The sequence below is a fragment of the Pelodiscus sinensis genome, unplaced genomic scaffold (genome assembly GCF_049634645.1).
Source record: "Pelodiscus sinensis isolate JC-2024 unplaced genomic scaffold, ASM4963464v1 ctg67, whole genome shotgun sequence".
NCBI classification, from domain to species: Eukaryota; Metazoa; Chordata; order Testudines; family Trionychidae; genus Pelodiscus; species Pelodiscus sinensis.
The window spans coordinates 631,638-659,143 of record NW_027465935.1 but is presented as its reverse complement, the minus strand read 5'-3'; the positions used below and the strand labels follow the sequence as shown (position 1 = coordinate 659,143).

The 27,506-nt window shown below is 59.1% G+C and overlaps 1 protein-coding gene across 2 annotated transcripts in view; it reads right to left on the bottom strand.

Moving 5' to 3' along the window:
- The window catches only part of CABP7 (calcium binding protein 7), a 29,406-nt gene extending 3,813 nt beyond the window's left edge, over window positions 1-25,593 (bottom strand). The window contains exons 1-2 of one of the 2 annotated variants that reach the window (XM_075916989.1): window positions 25,431-25,593; window positions 1,736-1,879 (exon numbers count right to left, since the gene is read on the bottom strand). In XM_075916989.1, the coding sequence (XP_075773104.1) occupies window positions 1,736-1,879; window positions 25,431-25,578 (292 nt within the window). In that variant the 5' untranslated portion in view covers window positions 25,579-25,593. Of the gene's footprint in view, window positions 1-1,735; window positions 1,880-20,811; window positions 21,125-25,430 lie in introns of those variants that run through there. The other variant, XM_075916990.1, reaches the window with a different exon arrangement.
- Between the last annotated feature and the right edge of the window lie 1,913 nt (window positions 25,594-27,506).

Below are 27,506 nucleotides of genomic sequence, written 5' to 3'. Positions count from 1 at the left end.
GGCAGGGTAGCACAGTGGCAGATGGCATGGATACAGGGTTAGCGGGGTACGAGGCAGCAGGTGCTGGGGTCCAGGGTGGTAGGGATACAGGGGTAGATAGTTACAGGGGTACAGGGTTACAGAGGCATAGGGGTACAGGGCAGCAGGTGCCAGGGGTACAGAATGGCAGGAATACAGGGGTACGGGGCGGCGGGCGCCAGGGATACAGAATGGCAGGAATACAGGGGGATGGGGCGGCGGGCGCCAGGGGTACAGAATGGCAGGAATACAGGGGGACGGGGCGGCGGGCGCCAGGGGTACAGAATGGCAGGAATACACGGGGACGGGGCGGCGGGCGCCAGGGGTACAGAATGGCAGGAATACAGGGGGACGGGGCGGCGGGCGCCAGGGATACAGAATGGCAGGAATACACGGGGACGGGGCGGCGGGCGCCAGGGGTACAGAATGGCAGGAATACAGGGGGACGGGGCGGCGGGCGCCAGGGGTACAGAATGGCAGGAATAAAGGGGGACGGGGCGGCGGGCGCCAGGGGTACAGAATGGCAGGAATACAGGGGGACGGGGCGGCGGGTGGCAGGGGTACAGAATGGCAGGAATACAGGAGGACGGGGGGGCGGGCGCCAGGGGTACAGAATGGCAGGAATACAGGAGGACGGGGGGGCGGGCGCCAGGGGTACAGAATGGCAGGAATACAGGGGGACGGGGGGGCGGGTGCCAGGGGTACAGAATGGCAGGAATACAGGGGGACGGGGGGGCGGGTGCCAGGGGTACAGAATGGCAGGAATACAGGGGGACGGGGCGGCGGGCGCCAGGGGTACAGAATGGCAGGAATACAGGGGGACGGGGCGGTGGGTGCCAGGGGTACAGAATGGCAGGAATACAGGGGGACGGGGCGGCGGGTGCCAGGGGTGCAGAATGGCAGGAATACAGGGGTACGGGGCGGCGGGCGCCAGGGGTACAGAATGGCAGGAATACAGGGGGACGGGGCGGCGGGCGCCAGGGGTACAGAATGGCAGGAATACAGGGGGACGGGGCGGCGGGCGCCAGGGATACAGAATGGCAGGAATACAGGGGGACGGGGCGGCGGGCGCCAGGGGTACAGAATGGCAGGAATACAGGGGGACGGGGCGGCGGGCGCCAGGGGTACAGAATGGCAGGAATACAGGGGGACGGGGCGGCGGGTGGCAGGGGTACAGAATGGCAGGAATACAGGGGGACGGGGCGGCGGGTGGCAGGGGTACAGAACGGCAGGAATACAGGGGGACGGGGGGGCGGGTGCCAGGGGTACAGAATGGCAGGAATACAGGGGGACGGGGCGGCGGGTGCCACGGGTACGGGGTGCCAGGTGAGAAGGAGGGCACAGACCCGGGTAGGGGCACAGCCACGACTCCCGACCCGGACGCGGAGACCCCGCGGTTGGAGGAGGGGCAGCCCTGCACTCTCATAGGACGACTTTCCCGGGAATCCCTTTCCCAGGCTGCTGGGCCTGGCCCTCCCCTGGCCTGGTGGCAAGAGGCCGGCAGCTCAGCTCCGGTCCAGGCGGCGTGCCGGGGTCTCTCTGGCCGGCCCTAACCCTGCGCCCCACCCGCTGGCAGACCGGCGCGACGCTGGTGGCAGCAGTAGGATACTTCCCCGGCGAGCGGCTCGGAGACCCTGCCGTAACACCGGCCGCCTGCCCACCCTGCACGCAGGCTCAGCACGGCGCCGGGCAGGGCGGGCCGGCCGGGGGGACTCACCGTCCATGTCCAGCCGCTGGATGATGACCTCCAGCTCCACCTCGTTGGGCATGTAGCCCAGGGAGCGCATGGCCGTGCCCAGCTCCTGCTTGGAGATGAAGCCGTTCCCGTCCCGGTCAAATACTTTGAAGGCTTCTCGGATCTCTGCAAAAGAGGGAGGGGAGGGGGTGAGCCCGAGCAGAGCCGCTAGCCCCCTTCCTAGGGGAGAAACTGAGGCACAGAGAGACCAGAGCAGAGCTGCTAGCCCCCTTCCTAGGGGAGAAACTGAGGCACAGAGAGACCAGAGCAGAGCCGCTAGCCCCCTTCCTAGGGGAGAAACTGAGGCACAGAGAGACCGGAGCAGAGCCGCTAGCCCCATTCCCAGGGGAGAAACTGAGGCACAGAGAGACCAGAGCAGAGCCGCTAGCCCCATTCCTAGGGGAGAAACTGAGGCACAGAGAGACCAGAGCAGAGCCGCTAGCCCCATTCCTAGGGGAGAAACTGAGGCACAGAGAGACCAGAGCAGAGCCGCTAGCCCCATTCCCAGGGGAGAAACTGAGGCACAGAGAGACCAGAGCAGAGCCGCTAGCCCCATTCCTAGGGGAGAAACTGAGGCACAGAGAGACCAGAGCAGAGACACTAACCCAGTTCGTATGGGGGAAACTGAGGCACAGAGAGACTAGAGCAGAGCTGCTAGCCCCATTCCTAGGGGAGAAACTGAGGCACAGAGAGACTAGAGCAGAGCCGCTAGCCCCATTCCTAGGGGAGAAACTGAGGCACGGAGAGACCAGAGCAGAGACACTAGCCCAGTTCGTATGGGGGAAACTGAGGCACAGAGAGACTAGAGCAGAGCTGCTAGCCCCATTCCTAGGGGAGAAACTGAGGCACAGAGAGACCAGAGCAGAGCCGCTAGCCCCATTCCTAGGGGAGAAACTGAGGCACAGAGAGACCAGAGCAGAGCTGCTAGCCCCATTCCTAGGGGAGAAACTGAGGCACAGAGAGACTAGAGCAGAGCCGCTAGCTCCATTCCTAGGGGAGAAACTGAGGCACAGAGAGACCAGAGCAGAGACACTAGCCCAGTTCGTATGGGGGAAACTGAGGCACAGAGAGACCAGAGCAGAGCCGCTAGCCCCATTCCCAGGGGAGAAACTGAGGCACGGAGAGACCAGAGCAGAGCCGCTAGCCCCATTCCTAGGGGAGAAACTGAGGCACAGAGAGACCAGAGCAGAGCCGTTAGCCCCCTTCCTAGGGGAGAAACTGAGGCACGGAGAGACCAGAGCAGAGCCGCTAGCCCCATTCCTAGGGGAGAAACTGAGGCACAGAGAGACCAGAGCAGAGCTGCTAGCCCCATTCCTAGGGGAGAAACTGAGGCACAGAGAGACTAGAGCAGAGCCGCTAGCTCCATTCCTAGGGGAGAAACTGAGGCACAGAGAGACCAGAGCAGAGACACTAGCCCAGTTCGTATGGGGGAAACTGAGGCACAGAGAGACCAGAGCAGAGCCGCTAGCCCCATTCCCAGGGGAGAAACTGAGGCACGGAGAGACCAGAGCAGAGCCGCTAGCCCCATTCCTAGGGGAGAAACTGAGGCACAGAGAGACCAGAGCAGAGCCGTTAGCCCCCTTCCTAGGGGAGAAACTGAGGCACGGAGAGACCAGAGCAGAGCCGCTAGCCCCATTCCTAGGGGAGAAACTGAGGCACGGAGAGACCAGAGCAGAGCCGCTAGCCCCATTCCTAGGGGAGAAACTGAGGCACGGAGAGACCAGAGCAGAGCCACTAGCCCCATTCCTAGGGGAGAAACTGAGGCACAGAGAGACCAGAACAGAGCCGCTAGCCCCATTCCTAGGGGAGAAACTGAGGCACAGAGAGACCAGAGCAGAGCCGCTAGCCCCATTCCTAGGGGAGAAACTGAGGCACCAGAGCAGAGCCGTTAGCCCCCTTCCTAGGGGAGAAACTGAGGCACGGAGAGATCAGAGCAGAGCCGCTAGCCCCATTCCTAGGGGAGAAACTGAGGCACAGAGAGACCAGAGCAGAGCCGCTAGCCCCATTCCTAGGGGAGAAACTGAGGCATGGAGAGACCAGAGCAGAGCCGCTAGCCCCGTTTGTATGGGGGAAACTGAGGCACAGAGAGACTAGAGCAGAGCCACTAGCCCAGTTCGTATGGGGGAAACTGAGGCACGGAGAGACTAGAGCAGAGCCACTAGCCCCATTCCTAGGGGAGAAACTGAGGCACAGAGAGACTAGAGCAGAGCCACTAGCCCAGTTCGTATGGGGGAAACTGAGGCACGGAGAGACTAGAGCAGAGCCACTAGCCCCATTCCCAGGGGATAATCCGAGGCATGGAGAGACCAGAGCAGAGCCACTAGCTCCCTGCCCAGGGGAGAAACTGAGGCACAGAGCCAGGCAGTGATGTGCTCCAGGGCTCTCAGCTCGGTGCCTGTTTATGCGCTGCAGTGACGGAAGGGTTTTTCCACCAAGGTTAAAGCCCCCCCAAGACACAACTGCTCCCCCCCCACCGTATCACAGCCCCCGGGAGCTCCCCGAGACAAGACTGCCCCCCCACCATATCACAGACCCCAGGAACCCCCACCGGAGACGTGACCCCCCCCCCCACCATATCACAGCCCCTGGGAACCTCAGCAGCTGGGGAAACTGAGTCCCGAATCCCATGGTGCAGATGGGACGCTCCCGCCCTTGGTCGCCCTGTCCGTCGGGTGTGGAAGGAAGCCGATTTCCCGCTGCCACCTGTCCTGCTCAGCCTTCCTCTGCGTCGTTGGGGAAGGGGAGCCCAGGGGGAAGGAAGGGGACAGAAAAGACACATCAGGGGAGCTGCCGGCCCTTCGAAATCCATCGGACCAGCCAACGGGGATTCGGGCGCCCCGACGATCCAGACACGAGGTATTTGGCGTTGTTTCGAGTGCGAGGACAGAACTCGGGACGCCCGCATCTTGAATACTGTCACAGATGTGGTCTCCTCACCTCAAAAAAGATATTTTGGCCTTGGAAAGGGTTCAGAAAAAGGCAACTAAAATGATTCGGGGTTTGGAACGGGTCCCATACGAGGAGAGGCTAAAGAGACGGAAAAAGTGAAAGTTCTTCGTCACACAGCGCGTAGTCAACCTGTGGAACTCCTCGCCGGAGGAGGCTGTGAAGGCGAGGACTAGAACAGAGTTTAAACAAGAGCTAGATAAATTCAGGGAGCAATCAGAATGAGGAAAGGTCTAGAGAACATGAGCGATGAGGGAAGACAGAAAATATCGGGCTTGCTTAGTTTGGAAAGGAGAAGACTGAGAGGAGACAGAACTCCCGTGGGAGCCGGATCTGCGGAACTCCCCGCTGCAGGAAAGAGACTCCAGGCCTCCCCATTCACTGCACAGCCCTGCCCTCCTTTCCAGGGCATCTCCTATGCTTGGGATTCAGCCCTCCTCTGTGGCAGGAGGCGGTGTGCTGGGTTGGCTCAGGGGCTGCATGCCGAGGGGTGCGACTCAGTATCCCCGGGGGCTACTGGTGTAACAAGGGGAGGGAGCTGATTGTCGCAGGGACAAGCACAGAACTGGGGACCCCAGTGACCGGGAGCCCCATCTCGGAGGGCACAGCCGGCTCTGGCCATGGGAGGCAGCAGTGGGAGCAAAGCACGGAGGAGAGAAGAAAGGGGCCCAAGTGATCTGGGGAGATCGGAGGCTGGGGACTGCGGGACGGGGCAGGGGGAATTCATTGTGACATCGTGGAGGTGACTCAGCTGTCTCGGGAACAGCCGCAGTTGTATGGCACTTCGCACCCATCCGGCTCCCAATGGTTAACAAGAGTGCATAGAAAGTAGTACTGCTGTTTTGCATACGGGGAAACTGAGGCACACAGGGGGTCGGGAGGTTAGTGGTGCAGGGCCACAAAGTGGCAGAGCAGGAAGGATTACATTGTTTTCCTCAAAAATGTTTCTCAACCGAAATGAACATCAGAACGGCCACACTGGGTGCACCTAGCCCGGCGTCCTGTCTGCCCGCAGCAGCCAGTGCCCGGTGCCTCAGAAGGAGTGAACAGAACCGGAAATCCTCACGTGATCCCTCCCCTATCACCTATTCCCAGCCCCTGACAAACAGAGGCCCCTGCCCAGCCTGGACCTGTCCTCCATAAACATATCTAGCTTTTTTTGGAACCCTGTTCCAGTCTTCACCCCATCCTGTGGCGAGGAGTTCCACAGGTTGTCAGTGCATTGTGTGAAGAAAAACTCCTTTCTGTTTGTCTGAAAGCTGCTACTTATCCATTTCATTCGGTGACCCCTAGTTCTTATGTGATGGGAACAAGTAAATCACTTTTCTTTATCCGCTCTCTCCACACCACGCATGATTTTACAGACCTCTATCCTACCCCCCCTCAGTCTCCTCTTTTCCAAGCTGAAAAGTCCCCGTCTTTTTAATCTCTCTTCATACGGGCCCCGTTCCAAACCCTGAATCATTTTTGTTGCCCTTTTCAGAAACTTTTTCCCATGCCAAGGTAGCTTTTCGGAGATGAGGCGACCACGTCTGTACACCGTATTCAAGAAGTGGGCGTACCGTGGCTTTATAGAGGCAATGAGAGATTTTCTGTCTCCTTCTCGCTCCCGTTTTTGATCATTCTATTTGCTTTTTTCACTGCCGCTGCCCACCGAGTGGATGTTTTCGGAGAACTCTCCACAGTGACTCCAAGTTCTCTCTCTCGAGTAGTTGTAGCCAAACTATCATACTCAGGGCTCGCCAAACCGCGGCGAGCTCTGCTCGTCAGCCGCGCTGTCCGGCAGATCACCCGAACTCGGCTCTTCCGGGTTGTAATCTCCTCGTAGATTGCATTATTTGTCGAGCCCTGGTCATATTGTCCATATAGTTGGGATTATGTTTTCCAACGTGCATTACCGTACATTTATCAACATTCAATTTCAGTTGCCGTTTTCATAGATCATAGAACGCTAGAACAGGAAGGGACCTCGAGCGATCTTTGAATCCAGTCCCCTGCCCTCGTGGCAGGACCAAATACTGTCCAGACCATCCCTGGTAGATTTCTATCTAACCTGCTCTTAACTATCTCCATTTTGCTATTATTTTTGGAGTTTTGGGCTAGTGGTTCGTCAAACTCCTTTCTGGCTTTTCTTATTCTATTTTTACACTTCAGTTGCCAGCGTGCATGCTCCTTTCTATTCTCCTCGCTACGATTTCACTCCCGCTTTTGAAACGATGCCTTTTTCATCTCGCTCCGCTTCTTTGACTTGGCACGTTTTTGGCTCTCTTCCGATGTTCTTTGTTTTATTTTTAACGGAGGCGGGGGGTACACATTTAAATTGGTCCTCCCTTATGGTGTCTTGGAAAAGTTTCCAGGGAGATTTTACTTTTGTCACTGCACCTTTTCATTGCGGTTTAACTAACTTCCTCATGTGTGTGTCGTTCCCCTTTCTGACACGAAAAGCCACCGTGTTGGGCCGCTGCGGTGTTTTTCCCACCAAGAGATGTTCCATTTAATTACCTTATGTTCACTATTTCTAAGCGGTCCAGCTACAATCAACGCTTGGACTTGATCCTGCGCTCCACTTAGGACTAAATCAAGAATTGTCTCGCCTCTTCTGGCGTCCAGAACAAGCTGTCCCAAGAAGAAGTCCTTTAAGGTGTCAAGAAATTTTCTCTCGGCCTCCCGTCCTCAGCTAACCGATACCTCATCAATACGGGGCAAATTGAACCTCCCCAATGTTTATTATTGAGTTTTTTTTTTATTTTTATAACCATTCTAATCTCCCCGAGCGTTTCGTGGTCAAGCGGTGGGTAGCATCTCTCTAGAATGTGACACGGCCTCTATTCAAAGATAAATGCGGTCTAATCCCATGGGGTACTTAGCTCTCTATCACCAGGGTGTTATTTTTCTCTGCACTACGCCGTTCAAGTCCTAAGAAGGTTGCTTGGGGGGGGAACAGACCATCTAATACACCCACCACACTCAACCAAGGTGCTTTCATTTGCGTTCCTCCTTCCTCCGTCTAGGCAGGGCCGAATTTCCTTTTGTGTAGCTGGCCGGCGGATCGTATCAATATTTCTCGTTACGCTTTTCCCTGGCTGATTTTTATGGATTGGAATGTTGACGGTTGTGAGAAATGGCAGGGACCTCCGACAATTATTTCAGCGAGCGATAGCGTTCCAAACGTCGCCACGCCGCCCGTCAGCATCACGGCGACGGCCACAGAGCCAGCCACCTGCCGTCAACCTCGTGAGTGCTGGAGGAAAGTCGGTGGCGAAGTTAAAATAGGAAAGCACGCACGTTACAAATCGTTTCGAGGCGTCGGACGTCTGCAAGTCATCGGGGCCGGAGGAAACGCAGCCTAGAATACGCAGGGAGCCGAAAGCGGAGGTATCTGAGCCTTAGCTGACTTTGAAAAGTCAGGGAAGTCGGGAGAGATTGCAGAAGACCGGTAAAGCGTGACTCTGGTACCCGTCTATAAAAAGGGAACTAAGAACCCAGGAATCTACAGACCAGTTGGTGTAACAGTCTACATCTACACTCTGAATTCTCTCAGCCAAAAATATGCTAATGAGGGACTCATTTGCATGAGTCGTAATCTCAGTTGCATATTTTCTGCCGATCCGGTTTAGCGCGAGGGGTTTTGGCGCAAAAACAGCTAGCGGAAAAACCGGATTGGCAGAAAATATGCAAATGAGATTGCCACTCATGCAAATGAGTCCCTCATTAGCATATTTTTTGCCACGAAAACTAGTCGTGTAGACGGAGCCGGCTTGTTTTTGCGCAAAAACCCCTCGCGCAAAACCAGATTGGCAGGAAATATGCAAATGAGATTGCCACTCATGTTAATTAGTCCCTCATTAGCATATTTTTTGCCACAAAAATTAGTCATGTAGATGTAGCCTTCTCGTTTTTGTGCAAAAGCCCCCAGCGCAAAACGGGATCCGCAGAAAATATGCAAATGAAATTGCCACTCATGCAAACGAGTCTCTCATTAGCATATTTTTTGCCACGAAAACTAGTCGTGTAGACGTAGCCTGCTTGTTTTTGGGCAAAAACCGGATTGGCAGAAACTATGCAAATGAGATTGCCACTCATGCAAACGAGTCTCTCATTAGCATATTTTTTGCCACGAAAAAGCGTTGTGTAGACATAGCCGGCTTGTGTTTGCGCAAAAGCCCCCAGTGCAAAACGGGATCAGCAGAAAATATGCAAATGAAATTCCCACTCATGCAAACGAGTCCCTCATTAGCATATTTTTGCCGTGAAAACTCGGCATGTAGACATAGCCGGCTTGTTGTTGCGCAAAAACCCCCAGCGCAAAACCGGATCGGCAGAAAATATGTAAATGAGATCGCCACTCATGCAAACGAGTCCCTCATCATTAGCATATTTTTTTGCTGAGAAAACTCGATGTGTAGACGTCGCCTTAGTGTTTGTAAGGCCAGCTCTCTGCAACGCTTGTGAAAGTGGGGTAGGGGTGGGGCGATAGAAAATGCCAGATCGTCCACGTAAAGTGCGAGGGTCCTCGCACGAATGCCCGTGCGCTCACGAGGCCGCGTCTGTGGGCTGAAGCCCCGATTCTCCATGCACACGCCTGAGATGCGCTTGCTACACCCCTCTCCCGGCGTAGGCAGCTTTGCGGCCGGACAAACATCAAGAGACAGTGGCACTGATCCGCACGGTGCGAGGAGGCAGCCCGGGTCACGGAAAAAGGCCAGAGGCCTGTCCCGCAGCGATCCCGGCCGGGCCCGCTCTTCCAACACCCCCTGCAACCTCCCCCCGCAAGCCGCAGGCGCCAACGCTGGATGGTTGCGTCCCCAAAGGACCCACGGACGATAAAACCCGCGAAAGGGACCAGCCTGGAAGGGTGTTGGGGATGACACCCCCCCCCCGCCCGGAAGCGACCCGAAAACAACACGGCACAGAGCCACGGAGGCCGAATTGCAAAACCCGGCACCTCTGGGATCCCGAGGAAGCCCTGCCGCACCCAGCCAGGGGCATCCTGGGGACATGCCGAGGAAGATGCTGTCTCCTCCGGATCCTGCTCCTTTCTGCTCTCCCTAAGGGCGAGCCCCTCGGACAGGGGACCCTGGTCACTCGGAGAACTCAGGACCCCCCACCCCCGTCACTCGGAGAACTCAGGACCCTGGTCACTCGGAGAACTCAGGACCCTGGTCACTCAGGGCCCCCCCGGTCACTCGGAGAACTCAGGACCCTGGTCACTCAGGGCCCCCCCGGTCACTCGGAGAACTCAGGACCCTGGTCACTCAGGGCCCCCCCGGTCACTCGGAGAACTCAGGACCCTGGTCACTCAGGGGCCCCCCCGGTCACTTGGAGAACTCAGGACCCTGGTCACTCAGGGGCCCCCCCGGTCACTTGGAGAACTCAGGACCCTGGTCACTCGGAGAACTCAGGACCCCCCCCTCCCGTCACTCGGAGAACTCAGGACTCCCCTCCGGTCACTCACAGAACTCAGGACCCTGGTCACTCAGGGGCCCCCCCGGTCACTTGGAGAACTCAGGACCCTGGTCACTCGGAGAACTCAGGACCCCCCCCTCCCGTCACTCGGAGAACTCAGGACTCCCCTCCGGTCACTCACAGAACTCAGGACCCTGGTCACTCAGGGGCCCCCCCGGTCACTTGGAGAACTCAGGACCCTGGTCACTCGGAGAACTCAGGACCCCCCCCCTCCCGTCACTCGGAGAACTCAGGACTCCCCTCCGGTCACTCACAGAACTCAGGACCCTGGTCACTCAGGGGCCCCCCCGGTCACTTGGAGAACTCAGGACCCTGGTCACTCGGAGAACTCAGGACCCCCCCCCTCCCGTCACTCGGAGAACTCAGGACTCCCCTCCGGTCACTCACAGAACTCAGGACCCTGGTCACTCAGGGCCCCCACCCTCCCAATCACTTGGAGAACTCAGGGCCCCCCTCCCCGGGTCACTCAGAGAACTCAGGCTCCCCCACCCCCACCCCCGGTCACTTGGAGAACTCAGGGCCCCCACCCCCCCAGTTACTTGGAGAACTCAGGCCCCCCCTGGTCACTCAAGAGAACTCAGCCCCCCCCCGGTCACTCAGGGCCCCCACTCCCACAGTCACTTGGAGAACTCAGGGCCCCCGCCCCGGTCACTCAGAAAACTCAGGACCCTGGTCACTCAAGAGAACTCAGGCCCCCCACCCCCACCCCCGGTCACTTGGAGAACTCAGGACCCTGGTCACTTGGAGAACTCCAGCCCCCCACCCCTCCCCCGGTCACTCAGAGGATTCAGGACCCTGGTCACTCAAGAGAACTCAGCCCGCCCCCCCCCCGGGTCACTCAGGGCCCCTCCCCCCAGTCACTTGGAGAACTCAGCCCCCCCCCCCAGTCACACAGAGAACTCAGGACCCTGGTCACTTGGAGAACTCCGGCCCCCCACCCCCACCCCGGTCACTCAGAAAACTCAGGACCCTGGTCACTTGGAGAACTCCGGCCCCACACCCCCACCCCCACCCCGGTCACTCGGAGATTTCAGGGCCCCATGTACATTTCTTTAGCTAGAAGAGCTTGTTCTGTGGCCAGGCCCCACTGCTGCATTTCAGCCCCCCTCCTTCCCCCCCCCCGAGCTGCACGCTGGCAGGTCCATCAGCCGCTCGCTCCCTGCCTTCCAGATGTCATGTGTGTTGGCTCCCGGCCGTCTCCGGCTCCCCGGCTCGCTGAGCCGCGCGGCCACAGGGGAAGCCCCACGTCCCTCGTCCAGCCAGGCAGGGTCTCACCCCTCGAAGGGGGGGGCAGGCCCTCTTCTGCCCCCCGCCCTGCTCGCTGAGGAGGGAACGACTGGAGCCGAGATCGGCCCGTCTCCTGGGGAAGGGTCCCGTCCCCTCCCGCCGCGCAGGGAGACCCCCACTCCCGCAGCCCTCAGTCGCACGTTTCTAGTGGCTAATTCGCCGGCTAGCCCCCGATCTGATTGGCCTGCCCCTCCCGAGTCTGCCGTGGTGCCCCCCGAGTCCGGGAGGGGAGCTGGGCTGGGAGTAGGACAGACGGGGGGAGATACTGGGAAACACGAGGCCAGCTGAGGATGGGACCCTGCAGGGTCCATGCCACCAGCACTCTGAGGATGCTCCCCCCACGGGGGCCGGGCTGGCACAGGGCGGGCGTTCCTGCTGCTGGCATGGGCTGGGCATCGCTCTGCGAGCGCTTGCACTGCAGGGACCCAGGCAACGTGAGCTGGGCGCCCGCCGCTCCCCATCTCCCCAGCCCCTCCCCTCGGCCAGCACCGCTTCTCCCGACCCGTCCTAGAGCTCAGCTGAGAGACAGACTTCCTCTATCTGGCCAGACGGCCGCCCCGCCAGACGGCACCGGTGCCAGACGGCCGCCCCGCCAGACGGCACCGGTGCCAGACGGCCGCCCCGCCAGACGGCACCGGCGCCAGACGGCCGCCCCGCCAGACGGCACCAGCGCCAGACGGCCGCCCCGCCAGACGGCACCGGTGCCAGACGGCCGCCCCGCCAGACGGCACCGGCGCCAGACGGCCGCCCCGCCAGACGGCACCGGCGCCAGACGGCCGCCCCGCCAGACGGCACCGGCGCCAGACGGCCGCCCCGCCAGACGGCACCGGCGCCAGACGGCCGCCCCGCCAGACGGCACCGGCTCCAGACGGCCGCCCCGCCAGACGGCACCGGCTCCAGACGGCCGCCCCGCCAGACGGCACCGGCTCCAGACGGCCGCCCCGCCAGACGGCACCGGCGCCAGACGGCCGCCCCGCCAGACGGCACCGGCGCCAAACGGCCGCCCCGCCAGACGGCACCGGCGCCAGACGGCCGCCCCGCTAGACGGCACCGGCGCCAGACGGCCGCCCCGCCAGACGGCACCGGTGCCAGACGGCCGCCCCGCTAGACGGCACCGGCGCCAGACGGCCGCCCCGCCAGACGGCACCAGTGCCAGACGGCCGCCCCGCCAGACGGCAGCAGTGCCAGACGGCCGCCCCGCCAGACGGCAGCAGTGCCAGACAGCAGCAGTGCCAGACGGCTGCCCACCACACGGCAGCAGTGCCAGACGGCACCAGCGCCAGACGGCCACCCCGCCAGACGGCACCAGTGCCAGACGGCCACCCCGCCAGACGGCCGCCCCGCCAGACGGCACCAGCGCCAGATGGCCACCCTGCCAGATGGCACCAGTGCCAGACGGCCGCCCCGCCAGACGGCACCAGTGCCAGACGGCCGCCCCGCCATCTAATCAGGCCCGTCCAGTTCACACGACAAGTTAATTCTGATTCATTCCCCAGCATCTCCCCGTCAAGTTCACACCTTGAGTTAATTCAGATTCACGTCCCAGTGTCCCTGTGTAGACGTGCTTGGAGCTGGCAGGGGGAATTCAGGCTCCACTACCAACTCCCCTCCCGGCCTCTCTGCTGAGATGGCCGGTTAATTCCAGGGAGGGCAGGGCTGGCTTTTGGGCGCTGGGTATCCGTGGGCAAGAAGTGGGAACCCCCCTTCCGTCTAGCCAGCACCTCGCTCCACTTTGCTGCCACTCCCCCCTCATCCTGCAGGGGCTGCTCTCGCGCCTCGGACCCAGCTCTGAACAGATCCACCCTGCCAAGGGGCCAGCCCTCCCGTCCCCAGCTGGAACACGCGGCTAAGACGCACCGCTCCCCCCCCCCCCCCCGGGGCCGGGAGGGTTAATGAGTTGCTGTCTGTAAGTGCCTGGAAGATGCCAAATATAACGATCTGCGCTTCATTAAAATGATGGAGCATTTCCCGCGCACCACTGGCGTGACGGCACCGGACCCGTTTGTCCTGGCGCTGATTTGTACTGTGTGTCCTGGCCCCCGCGCCGCCGCGCATACGGATGAGTTCAAAGGCACCGGCTTGCGGATGCCAAGGAGCCGGGGCCTAATTGAATTGATCCTGCTGATGTATTTATAGCCGCAAATGGCAGCCACCCGCCACAAAGTCAAACAGCCAGACGGGCGGGTTGGCTACTTCCTTCCCGGGGAGGGGGGGAAGGTGGGGTAAAGGACAAGAGTCTCCAGCCAGGGAAATCTGAATTCAGCTAATTCCTGCGTCACCAGCAGGAGGCGCCGCGCTCGTGAGTTCACCAGGGCACACCCGCTCAAACTCAAACATGGAGTAAAACGCCTAGGGTGAGCAAAATTGCATATCAGGCGTGGACTCTGTCGCCTTCCACGTGGGGGCTCAAAAAACGGTAACAAAAATAAAATGCTGCTTCAAAGGCATAAACGTGTCAACAGGCAACTGCGTGCGTTTCCCCCCCCCCCCCCCAAGAGAAAGACGCCGAAAAATCAAGGTAGAACGCGAGTTTAATGACGGGTTGCTTATTCGGGCACAGGACGGCCCCGGGAAGGGACAGCATCCGTAACGCAACGGCAGGAGGCACGATTAACCGTTGCTGGGTCTCCCGAAAAAACCAAAAGCGACGAGGAGTCCTGTGGCGCCTTATATGGAACGGGTCCCATATGAGGAGAGGTTAAAGCGACGGGGACTTTTCAGTTTAGAAAAGAGGAGACTGAGGGGGGATAGGATGGAGGTCTATAAAATCATGAGTGGTGTGGAGAGGGCGGATAAAGAAAAGTTATTTATTAGTTCCCATAATAGAAGAACTAGAGGACACCAAATGAAATGAATGGGGAGCAGGTTTAAAACTAATAAAAGAAAGTTCTTCACACAGCGTGTTGTCAACCTGTGGAACTCCTTGCCGGAGGAGGCTGTGAAGGCTAGGACTATAACAGAGTTTAAAGAGAAGCTAGATAATTTCCTGGAGGTTAGGTCCATAAAAGGCTATTAGCCAGGGTCCCTGACCTCTGTTGGTCAGAGGCTGGAGACGGATGGGACGAGACAAATCGCTTGATCGTTGTCTTCGGTCCTCCCCCTCCGGGGTACCTAGCACTGGCCACTGTCGGCAGACAGGATACTGGGCTAGATGGACCTTTGGTCTGACCCAGGACGGCCGTTCTTATAGAGTAACAGATGTATTGGAGTTTGGTGGGCAAAGACCCACGTCATCAGATGCTTGTGGTGGAAAGGCCAGAGGCAGGTACAAGGAATATATATATACCTGCCTCTGGACTTTCCACTCCATACACCTGACGAAGTGGGACTTTGCCCACGAAAGCTTCTGCTCTGATAAATCTCGAAGGTGCCCCAAGACTTCTCGTTGTTTATGCAGAGTCAGCCGAACACGGCGACCCCTCCGATACGGAAAAAAACCAACCAGCCTAAAAGATAGGAAGCGACTTTGGGGAAACGTGAAGGAGAAGGTCGAAATGCGACTGACACGAAGGAAGGGGCAAACCCAGGCTTTTAAAGCCGGCTCTCCCTCCCGGCTGTTAATCCTGAATGCCACGAGTCAGCCCAAAATTTCCCAGGCAGCGGCTCCCCGGGAGAGGCGTCCCAAAACTGACGCAATTGCAGGGGGACCCGCGCTCCGGATTTGATCACCAAGGCGTTTGGTTCTTTCTGGAAAGCCCCAGGCCTGGGATGCGAAGGAAGCCGGGTCTGAGAGCGTTACTCCCTAGTGTACTGCAATTGACTGGGATCACGCTGGCTGAGCAGGTGATGCAGGCGTGTGGGCGTGAGGAGAGAATCCAGAGGCCCCCGTCTTTTCGGTAAGCGAGAGGACGTGTCCGGAGTCCAGCCGAAACCCTCAAACACCGGATGCCCAAGACAAAGCTCCTCAGTGGATTTTATCCGTGATTTCAAGAAGCCGGTCGCTCTCTCTGAGGGCTAGAGGGGGGACATGCAAGTTGCTAGTGTCTCCTCCTGTGTCCAGGAGCCCGGATAGAAACCGGGAGCCTACAAAAGACCTGAAACCGAGTCCTCCCCATGGTCCCCCCCCCATGTCATCACCCTGGGATTCTGCCGCACCCACTAACACCCGTGTTCTCACACTGGAATCCCACCGCACCCGCCAACGTCCGCGCTCTCACACCGGAATTCCACTGCACCCACGTTCTCACACCAGAATCCCACCACACCCACCAACATTCGCACTCTCACACCGGAATCCCACTGCACCCGCCAACGTCCGCGCTCTCACACCGGAATCCCACCACACCCACATTCTCACACCGGAATCCCACTGCATCCACCAACATCCGCGTTCTCACACTAGAATCCCATGGCACCCACCAACAGCCGTGATCTCGCACTGGAATCCCACCGCACCCACCAACATCCGTGATCTCGCACCGGAATCCCATGGCACCCTCCAACATTTGTCATCTCGCACCGGAATCCCACCGCACCCGCCAATGTCTGTCATCTCGCACCGGAATCCCACCTCACCCGCCAATGTCCGCGCTCTCATGCCAGAATCCCACCGCATCCACCAACATCCGTGATCTCGCACCGGAATCCCACAGCACCCGCCAACATCTGTGATCTCGCACCAGAATCCCATGGCACCCGCCAACATCTGTGCTCTCACACCAGAATCCCACCGCACCCACCAATGTCCGCACTGTCACACCAGAATCCCATGGCACCCGCCAACATCTGTGCTCTCACACCAGAATCCCATGGCACCCGCCAACATCTGTGCTCTCACTCCAGAATCCCACCGCATCCACCAACATCCGTGATCTTGCACTGGAATCCCACGGCACCCGCCAACATCTGTGCTCTCACTCCAGAATCCCACCGCATCCACCAACATCCGTGATCTCGCACCGGAATCCCACCGCACCTACTAACACCCGCGTTCTCACACCAGAATCCCACCGCACCCACCAACATCTACGCTCTCACACTAGAATCCTACCGTGCCCCTGATAACATCCGGGATTTCACTCTGGGATCCTCTGCCCCCACCCGGCATAACCGAAAGCAAAATCCACCCATCCCCGCCCTTCCACCGGCTGCAGAAGTGTGTCAACTTGGGTGGCTCCCTGGACCACACAGTCCACATTGGCCAAATGGCACCCACTGCACCCAGGCCTATGTGGGAGCCGTGTGCACAGTAAAGTCCCTGTAGGACTCCTGCCCCGTCTCCTCCCCCTCCAGTCCGGCAGCTGCACAGGCCTGATGAAATAACTTTTGCAAAATATTTCATGAGCTGTAGCTGGCCTGTGGGTCAGGCAATTGAGACCCCTGCTCTGTTGCATGTGGGAGGGCTTAGACAGGGCAGCTAGTATGGGACAGCAGGAGGCTGAAGGCAGAGCGGATGTGGGGCCAATCAGAATGGGGGGACTCATAACGGGGGTGAGGGTGGGGCTGGCTGGAAGAGCCCCCTGCAAGCAGGGTATCCCCAGGGGGCAGGGAGCTGCCCTGGAGAAGTTACAATCTGGACAGAATAGCGACCCCAGAGCTCCCATGTTGTGCCGGAAGAGAGAACACCCGAGGGGGCTCCGTGACTTATCCAAGGAATCCAGGGGAGAGAGGAGACTTGAACCCAGGCCTCTGGGGTCCCAGCTGGGCGCCAGAGCCGGCTTGCCCCACATGCACCAAGGAGCAGGGAGGCGTTTGGCTCCAGGGGGTCGGTGGCTGGATCCCTGCTCCATTCAGAGAGGGAGACTGGGGAGGAATGATGGAGAGAGGAGAGCCTGGGTATGGTCGAGGGGCACCCGCCTGTCTCCCCTCCCTCTAACCCAGAGCACAGGTGCCCGTCAGCATCTCCAAAACTGACTCCCACTCGAACATGGACCCAGAAAGGCCCAGGGAACCCCCGCTATGTCCTGCAAAGGAATCCCACCGCACCCACCAACATCCGCGCTCTCACGCCGGAATCCCACCGCACCCGCCAACATCTGCGCTCTCACACCAGAATCCCACCGCACCAGTCAACATCCGCGCTCTCACGCCGGAATCCCACCGTACCCACCAACATCCGCACTCTCACTCCAGAAACCCACTGCACCCACCAACATCCGCGCTCTCACGCCAGAATGCCACCGCACCCACCAACATCTGTGCTCTCACTCCAGAGTCCTACGGCACCCGCCAATATCCACGCTCTCACACTGGAATCCCACCACACCCACCAACATCCAGAGACTCCACATCTTCCCCTCCCATGACAAAGGAGATCTGCAGCGGGGGGCGGGGGGACGTAAGGGAAGGCAGCAAAGAACGCCCGGGGGGATCTCATTACAATGGGGCTGCAGCCACTTTGGGGCCCCGACCCCCTGCCTGCTTGAGACCCACTTCTCGGTTACACGATTGCTCATTGACACCACCCCCTTCAGTCCACACAGGACTGAAACCAGGCTGTGCTCCGTGGGTTTGCGCCGAGGACCGGGGTGGAGAACCGCAGCCCGGCCACGCTGGCTGTTCTAGCTGTCTCGGCGCAGAGGGGGCCCTGTCCAAATCTGCCCCGGGACCAGCGTGGCCGGGGATGGCCGTGGCCGCAAGGCAGCGGCCGTAGCCTTCTGCCAAGCCCCGTGCTCCAGGCACGGAACAGGGATCTTGCCCTCGTCCTTCATAGGGGTCTCCAAAGGTGACCCGTCAATGTCGGCCGGGCAGGGAGGGGCCAGGGTCAAGCCACCTGGAGGAGAAACAGAGGGAGGGTAGTTTGCCACCTGCTGCAAGTGAGCCCTTGGCAGGGGTGGGGAGGGACGTGCCAGCCGGGATGGAGGTGGGGAACAGGCCGGAGCAATCTGCTTGGCACATGGAAACGAGAAGCCGAGAACGGCTGGTGGAATCAACGGGTGTGCGTGTGTGTGTGTGTGCGCAGAAAACAGCCCCTGCGACTCCAGGGTAGGACAGCCGAGTCCGGCTGACATGACACCGCGCCAGGACAGTCCCAGCCACCCTGCCTACTCCTGGGACACAGAAAAACGGAAGCAAAAGCCAGCAGGACTTGTGCGGGAACAGTACCGGTCACTCCGGGCCTGTGATTACAACACCACCCACCTGTCTGCTACACCCGGCCGGCCGCTACACCCGCCCGTCAGCTCGCTGCGCTGACACCACCGGCCACTTCCCCCGGGTTGTACCAGGACGGAGCCGCAGCTCGACAGCCAAACAGCCGTCGGCCAATCGCACCGCGAGAAAGCAACAGGCGGTTGGAACTACTCCGTGCGGCCAGCACCAGCAACCTGAGACACAGGCAGAAAAGAACAAGCTGCTTATGCCCGGGCAGGATTGTTTTTAACCCTCACTCTCGGCCATGTCGCACGACTGTGGCACCATCAGACTCCTAGAACACGGGCACTAGACCATCCCCGACAGGTGTGCGTCCAACCTGTCTCCAAATATCTCCAGAGATGCGGATGCCACAACCCCGCTGGGTGTTTCACCACCCGGCCAGGCAGAAAGTTCTTCCGACTGTCCAACTGAAACCTCCCTCGCTGCGGTTTCAGCCCATCCCCGCTAGGGAAGCGTCAGTCGTCTCTGGGGTATGGTTGTAGGTGGACTGTGCTAGGCCTAAAACAGCAACTACCGCCTGTGAGTGTGACCCACGCGGCATCAGGACAGGGACCCTCGCCAGTGACCCCTAAGTGTGACCCTCGCTGCACCGGGACAAGGACCTTCACTGGTGTCCCGTGCGTGACCCACACCGCACCAGGACAGGGATCCTTGCCAGCGCCCCATGCGTGTGACCCACGGCGCACCAAGAAGGGACCCTCGCCGGAGTCCCATGCGTGTGACCCACGGCGCACCAAGAAGGGACCCTCGCTGGCGTTCCAAACGCGTGACCCACGGTGCACCAAGACAGGGACCCTCGCAGGCGCCCCATGCGTGTGACCCACGGCACACCAAGACAGTGACCCTCGCCGGCGCCCCATGCGTGTGACCCACACCGCCCCAGGACAGAGACCCTCGCCAGTGCCCCATGTGTGTGACCCACGACGCACCAAGAAGGGACCCTCGCTGGAGCCCCATAAGCGTGACCCTCGCTGCACCGGGACAAGGACCTTCACTGGTGTCCCGTGCGTGACCCACACCACACCAGGACAGGGACCCTCGCCAGCGCCCCATGCGTGTGACCCACGGCGCAGCAGGACAGGGACCCTCGCCAGCGCCCCATGCGTGTGACCCACGGCGCACCAGGACAGGGATCCTTGCCAGCACCCCATGCGTGTGACCCACGGCGCACCAAGACAGGGACCCTCGCCGGCGCCCCATGCGTGTGACCCACGTCGCACCAAGACAGGGACCCTCACCGGTGCCCCATGCGTGTGACCCACACCGCACCAGGACAGAGACCCTTGCCAGCACCCCATGCGTGTGACCCACGTCGCAGCAGGACAGGGACCCTTGCCAGCACCCCATGCGTGTGACCCACACCGCACCAGGACAGGGACCCTCGCCGGCGCCCCATGCGTGTGACCCACGGCGCAGCAGGACAGGGACCCTCGCCGGCGCCCCATGCGTGTGACCCACGGCGCAGCAGGACAGGGACCCTCGCCGGCGCCCCATGCGTGTGACCCACGGCGCACCAAGACAGGGACCCTCGCCAACGCCCTGTCCCGGTGCCTGCGTGGCCGAGGCTCGCGGCTCTGTTGCCCGATCGCCCCGCACTGCCCCGCGGCCGGGACGCGCGGGGGCTGCGGGCGGGGGCGCACGGCGCCGGCCGACGCGCACGGAATGCCAATGGCGCTGTTTGGCTGCCGGCGCCCGGGGTTGCAGGGTTCCCGTCCCGCAGCGGGTGCGCGGGGGCGAGTCCCGGGCCGCGTTGCGGGGAGGAGCTGCCCCCCCCCCATGGGGTCCCGCCCCGGCACGTCCTATCCACCCCGCAGCCGCGAACCCGGCACCCGCTTGCCCAGCTGCCCCGAGATGCTGCGTCCCCCGCATTTCCCCGCAGCGCCCCCCGCATTCCCCGCGCCCGGCTCCCAGACCTGCGCATCCGGCGCCCCCCGCAGCCCCCTGAGGGCCAAGCATTCCCCGCGCCCGGAGCCCCCCGCACCGCCGGTTCCAGCCCCCCAGCTGGCCCCGCAGCCTCCGCGCCCGCAGCCCCCCGCACCGCCGGTTCCAGCCCCCCAGCGCGCCCCGCAGCCTCCGCGCCCGCAGCCCCCCGCACCGCCGGTTCCAGCCCCCTGCGCGCCCCGCACCGCCGGTTCCAGCCCCCCTGCGCGCCCCGCACCGCCGGTTCCAGCCCCCCTGCGCGCCCCGCACCGCCGGTTCCAGCCCCCCAGCGCGCCCCGCAGCCCCCCGCACCGCCGGTTCCAGCGCGCCCCGCAGCCCCTCACCCTCCAACTCGTCCTCGGGGATCTGCACCGGGCGCTGCTCGGCGAGGACGCTGGGCACCGTGTAGATGCCGCGGTACATGAGCGCCGCGGTGACCGGGTGGAACGGCATGGTGCCCCGCACGCCCGGCCGGGGGGCGCTGCGCCTGGTCCCGCTCAGCGCCCGCTCCCCATGCCGCCGGCGGGACCCGGCTGGGCGGGGCCCGGAGCCCGCCTCGCCCCGGCCCGCGGGCCTGCCATGGCCCGCCCGCCCGCTCGCTCCCCGCGCCAACCGTCCCGGCCGGAGTTGAGCGCGGACTTGCTCGCCGGAGCCGCCTGTGCCCGCGCGGCGCGCGCCCGCCGCCAGGGAGCGCGCGCCCGCCACGTGCGGCGGCTGCTCCGGCACCAACCACTAGGCATGACTGCCCCTCCCCCCCCTGGGCTGGATCCTTCTGAGCCCCCCCCATAGACCTGAGGAGTGGCCATTGGACCACCTTCTAGCCTGGGTCCCCCCCACCCCAGCCCCCCAGCAGTCCCGGATCCGACTGTCCCTCCAGCCCCCCAACCAGGGTCTGGGTGTGGGACGCTGTAGGCCAGCCCCCCATCCCTCTGTAGTGCTGAGGAATCAGCAGGATCGGTCCCTAACTCCCCCTTCCAGCCTGGACCCCTCTGTCCCAGCCCCCAGGGGATCCCAGCCCCCCAGCAGTCCCGGATCCGACTGTCCCCCCAGCCCCCCAACCAGGGTCTGGGTGTGGGACGCTGTAGGCCAGCCCCCCGTCCCTCTGTAATGCTGAGGAATCGGCAGGATCGGTCCCTATCTCCCCCTTCCAGCCTGGACCCCCCTGTCCCAGCCCCCAGGGGATCCCAGCCCCCCAGCAGTCCCGGATCCGACTGTCCCCCCAGCCCCCCAACCAGGGTCTGGGTGTGGGACGCTGTAGGCCAGCCCCCCATCCCTCTGTAGTGCTGAGGAATCGGCAGGATCGGTCCCTAACTCCCCTTTCCAGCCTGGACCCCCCTGTCCCAGCCCCCAGGGGATCCCAGCCCCCCAGCAGTCCCGGATCCGACTGTCCCCCCAGCCCCCCAACCAGGGTCTGGGTGTGGGACGCTGTAGGCCAGCCCCCCGTCCCTCTGTAATGCTGAGGAATCAGCAGGATCGGTCCCTATCTCCCCCTTCCAGCCTGGACCCCTCTGCCCCAGCCCACAGGGGATCCCAGCCCCAGCAGTCCCAGATCCGACTGTCCCTCCAGCCCCCCAACCAGGGTCTGGGTGTGGGACGCTGTAGGCCAGCCCCCCATCCCTCTGCAGTGCTGAGAAATGGGCAGGATCGGTCCCTAACTCCCCCTTCCAGCTCCTACATCCTAGCTCCGCTGCCACCCGGCAAGGCCAGGCCTCCCAAATCAAGCCACCCCGGCTGGCAGGCCGGCTCCCTGAGTTTGGGGGGCAGCCCACGAGGCCAAGCCACATTGGGGTTTAAATCAGTCCTCAGCCCGGGGGGATACGCGCCCCCAGCCGCAAAACGGAGCGGCTGATTAAAGCCAGCCCGGCTCTTCAATTATTCCTCGCTTTCTCCGGAGTCCTGATTACATTTGGTAACTTATTTCTCCCCTTGGCACTGATTAATCACCCTGCTGTCAGCTTACTGGGAGAGGCGACGTCTCCGGTGCTCTGCTATGGAGGCGGTGAGGCGGGGGGGTTGGCAGGCCACTGCTGGGAGGAAGTTCACAACGGCATCTCCCTGGGGTGAGGAGGGAATCAACCCAGACCAGCTATTCCCGGCATTTGCCCGGCCTGTACTTAAAACGGGATTCCAGAACCTGCCTTGGAAACCTCTTTACCTGCTCTCCTAGAAAGATTTTCTGACCTACATCTTCGCAGCTGCTCATGAACATAAAAAGGGTCAGAATTAGCCCAGAATCCTGCCTTAATGGGCAGCCGGTTGAAAACAAATCAAAGGAAGTTCTCCTGCACTGTCAACCTGTGGAACTCCTCGCCGGAGGAAGTTGGGAAGGCTAGGACTCGAACAGGGTTTGAAAGAGAGCTAGATACATTCATGGAGGTTAAGTCCATCAAAGGCTGTTAGCCAGGATGGGTAAGGAAGGGTGTCCCTAGTTTCTGTGTGTCAGAGGGTGGAGATGGATGCAGGAGAGAGATGGTTTGATCATTCCCTGTTCGGTTCACTCCCTCTGGGGCACCTGGTACTGGCCACTTTTGGAAGACAGGATACTGGGCTGGATGGACCTTTGATCTGATGCACTCTGGCCGTTCTGGTGTTCTTACGTAGGTGCCCCAGAGGGAGGGAACACAACAGGGAACCCTCATGTGATCCCTCCCCCGTCACCCATATCCAGACAAACCAAGACGAGGGACCTCCCATTCCTACCCATCCACTAAGGGACCTCGCCTCCGTGAATCGATCCAGCTCTTTTTTGAACCCTGCGAAAGTCCTAGTCTTCACCTCATCCTGTGGCGAGGAGTTCCACAGGTTGACCGTGAAGCTCATCCCTTCTGGTCCTACCTCCATTGGTCACTGCTGGCCTCTTTCTAACAACCCCTCTTAGCATGCAAAGGCTTTCAGGTCCCACTTTGGTTAACATGCCCCGTTTTTAAACCTTTCTTCCTAGGTCAAGTTTTTGGAACGGTGTCTCGTTGTTCCTGCTCTCTTCTGGGCTCGCTCCCCTAATGCAGAGGGCCCAGATCTGAGCTCAGTACCCCAGCGGAGGCCTCCCTACGGCCAAAACAGGGCAGACCAATTCCCTCCCGTGTTTACTTATGTCGTACTGGATCCAGGAGGGACTCAGACCCCCGTGAGAGATGCTCGCCCTGTTTGACAATGAGCCATCGAGATCTACTCTGCGTAAGATCTTCCAGCAAGTTGTGCTCTCCCCTGTTAGTAATTCCCTCTAGAAAACATTGTCTTGGTTTGATCGTGTGGGACGGCGTCGGAAGCATTACGGAAATCGTGGTGTAGCACAATGGTTCCCAACCTTTTCAAACATATGGACCCCTTTTCAATCCATTAACATTTCATGCCCGCCCCGCCGTTCCCTGAGGGAGAAAAAGAAAAGAAAAAGAAAGAGAGAGGAAAAAAAGAGAGGGAAAGAAGAAAAGAGAGAAAACAGAAGAAAAAAGAGAAAGAGAAAACAAAAAAAAGAGAAAGAAAAAAGAGGGGGGAAGAGAAAAAGAAGAGAGAGAAAAAGAGAGAGAGAAAAGAAAGAGAAAAGAGATGAAAAAGAGAAAAAAGACAGGGGGAAAGAAGAAAAAGAGAAAACAGAAGAAAAAGAGAAAGAGAAAACAAAAAAAGAGAAAGAAAAAAGAGGGGGAAAGAGAAAAAGAAGAGAAAAAGAGAGAGAGAAAAGAAAGAAAGAGAAAAAAGACAGGGGGAAACAAGAAAAAGAGAAAACAGAAGAAAAAGAGAAAGAGAAAATGAAAAGAGAAAGAAAAAAGAGGGAAAAAGAGAGAAAGAGAAAGAAAAAAGAGAAAAAGAAAAGAGAGAGAGAAAAGAGGGAAAAGAGCAAAAAGAGAGAGGGAAATGAGAAAAGAAGGAGAAAAAAAGAGAAAACAGAAGAAAAAGAGAAAGAGAAAATGAAAAGAGAAAGAAAAAAGAGGGGGAAAAGAGAAAGAAAAAGAAAAAGAGAGAAAAGGAGAAAAAAGGAAGAGAGAAAAAAGAAAAGAAAGAGAGAGAAAAGAGAAGAGAGAAAGAAAAAAGAAAACAAGAAAAGAGAGGGAAAAAAAGAGAAAAGAAAGAGAAAAAAGAGAGAAAAAAGAAAACAAGAAAAGAGAGAAAAAAGAAAGAAAAAAGACTGAAAAGAGAAAAGAGAAAAAAGAAGGGAGAGAAAAAAGAGAGCTAAGAAAGAGAAAAAAGAAAGTGAGAAAAGAGAAAAAGAGAAAAAAAGAAGAGAAAGAAAAGAGGAAAAAGAGAGAAAGAAAAAAGAAAACAAGGAGAGAAAAAAGAAGAGAAAAAAGAGTGAAAAGTGAAAAGAGAAAAAAGAAAAAGAGAGAGAAAAAGAGAAAAAAGAGCGAGGGAAGCAAGAGAGAAGAGAGAGAGAATGGAAGAAAAACAAGAAATAGAAAGAAAAAAGAGAAAGAGAAATACAAAGAGCGAGAGAGAGAGAGAGAGAGAAAAGAAAAAAGAAGAGGAAACAAGAAAAAGAGAAAGAAATAAAAAAGAGAGAAAAAAGAGAGAAAGAAACAGAAAAGAGAGAAAAAGAGAAAACTGAAGAAAAAGAGAAAAAGGAAATAAGAGAAGGAAACAAGATTAAAGAGAGAGAGAGAGAGAGAGAGAGAAAAGAAAGGATCAGGTCTGCTGCGGTGGGCCCGATCCTTATTTTTAACCCCCCCCCCCCCCCCCGGACCCCCTGCAGTACCGTCGCGGACCACGCGGACCTCAGGTTGGGAACCACTGGGCGATCCCCTTTACCGCTTCCCCCCAGCCCAGTTGCCCTGTCAACGAAGGAAACGGGGTTGCTTTGGGACGGTTGTTCTTGCCAAATCCAGGCTGACTCCTCTTTGACCCCTGCAACGATCCGTTTTAAGCCGTGCCGGTATTTGTCCCGGGTTCCAAGTCAGGCTGGCAGGCTAGAATTCCCTGGGCCCTCTTTGCGCCCCTGTTAAAGACAGGGAAATATGTGACAGGCTAACCCAACCTTTGCATCTGGCTGCTGGGCACGGAAGGCCTCCTCCGCCCCCCGGAGTTTGGCCGGCAAAAGTTTTCCCGAGGCTCAAAAAGCGCCGTGGGAAAATCAACATGGCGTGTTCCCGCTCGATCCTCTGGAGCTGGCTCCCATGATGCATCGCTCTCCGTCCCAGCATTCCCAGTGTGTGGCCTTTTTCACCTGCCCCGGTTCCCCTCCCCCCCCCCCGTCTCTGTGGGAAAGGACGGATCCCGGCCGGCTCCCTGCCATTAACACATCGTGCCTGGCAGCTCGGTTAATTGTGACTTTCCCACCGCAACAGGCCTCACAGTTGCCTGATGTGCTGTCTGACAGGGAGAGGAGCACGAGCGGATTACGTCTGACAGGCGGAGAACAGCTGCACCCGCTGGGATTGAATCCGTGTGCGTGTCTGGGAACAGGTGCCGTAGCTACACAACTGTCAGATGACGCCGGGGGTGTTACACTGGGGATCACCAGGGATGTTACACTGGGAATCACTAGGGGTGTTTCACTGCGGCTCAGTGGGGGTGTTTCACTGGGCATCACCGGGGATGTTACACTGGGAATCACTAGGGGTGTTTCACTGCGGATCACAGGGGGTGTTTAACTGTGGCTCACCAAGGGTATTTCACTGTGGCTCACTGGGCGTGTTTCACTGTGGATCACCAGGGGTGTTTCATTGCGGATAACGGAGTGTTTAACTGTGGCTCACCAAGGGTATTTCACTGCGGATCACCGGGTGTGTTTCACTGTTGATCACCAGGGGTGTTTCATTGCGGATCACGAGGAGTGTTTCACTGCGGATCACCGGGGGTGTTTCACTGTGGCTCACCAAGGGTATTTCACTGTGGCTCACCGGGCGTGTTTCACTGTGAATCACGGGGGGTGTTTCATTGCGGATCACAGGGGGTGTTTCACTGTGGATAACAGGGAGTGTTTAACTGTGGCTCACCAAGGGTATTTCACTGCGGATCACCGGGGATGTTTCACTGTGGCTCACCAAGGGTATTTCACTGTGGCTCACCGGGCGTGTTTCACTGTGGATCACTAGGGGTGTTTCATTGTGGATCACGGGGGGTGTTTCACTGTGAATCAGAGGGGGTGTTTCACTGCAGATCACAGGTGGTGTTTCACTGTGGCTCACCAACGGTATTTCACTGTGGCTCACCAGGCGTGTTTCACTGTGAATCACAAGGGGTGTTTCATTGTGGATCACGGGGAGTGTTTCACTGCGGATAACAGGGAGTGTTTAACTGTGGCTCACCAAGGGTATTTCACTGTGAATCACCGGGGGTGTTTCACTGTGGCTCACCAGGGGTGTTTCACTGCGGATAACAGGGGGTGTTTCACTGCGGATTACTGAGGGTATTTCACGGTGGATCACAAGGGGTGTTTCACTGCGGATCACTGAGGGTGTTTCACTGACATTAAAGCAGAGAGGTCCGGAGTGGCATGGGATTCAGGTATCTTCAGGAACACCGGCCTATCCAGAAAGCTGCAAGCGGGCCCTTCCCCTCCCCCCCCAGGCGATTCAAGCGGGGGACGTGGGTGAATCAGGGAGAGCCGGCATGCCCCTTAACGCCATGGCTCACAGAGCTTTCCCTGGGAAACCTGGAGCGCAGGACTGTGCAGGTGCGGGGTGACGGCCGGCTGTTTGACAGAATCAATCTCCATTGGTCACAGCCGCCTGTTGCGTGTCGCACTGTATTTGCGAGGGGAAGGGTGAAAGTTGGCAAGGGGCGGGCTGTTGCTTTGGAGCAGCCAGACCCACGCTGATCACAAGGGTGGGGGGCAGAGAATTCAAATCGGGGAAGTTTGGAAAATCAGCGTCTGTCCCGTATAGCACGGTGTTCCGGACGGCAGTGCTCCATGGTACGGAATTTTCCCACGCAGGACCTGGGAGTCGTGTGGCTGCAACCGAAATTCGGAGAAAACTGAATTGGTGTTTTAAGTCTGACTGTTTTATTCCGGTTGTACTTTTTACACCCCAAAATGTCATCGCCTGCCCGGCGACTATGCAGTGGTTGAAACAAACGTGTTGCAATGGTAGAAAAAAATTGTGTGTGT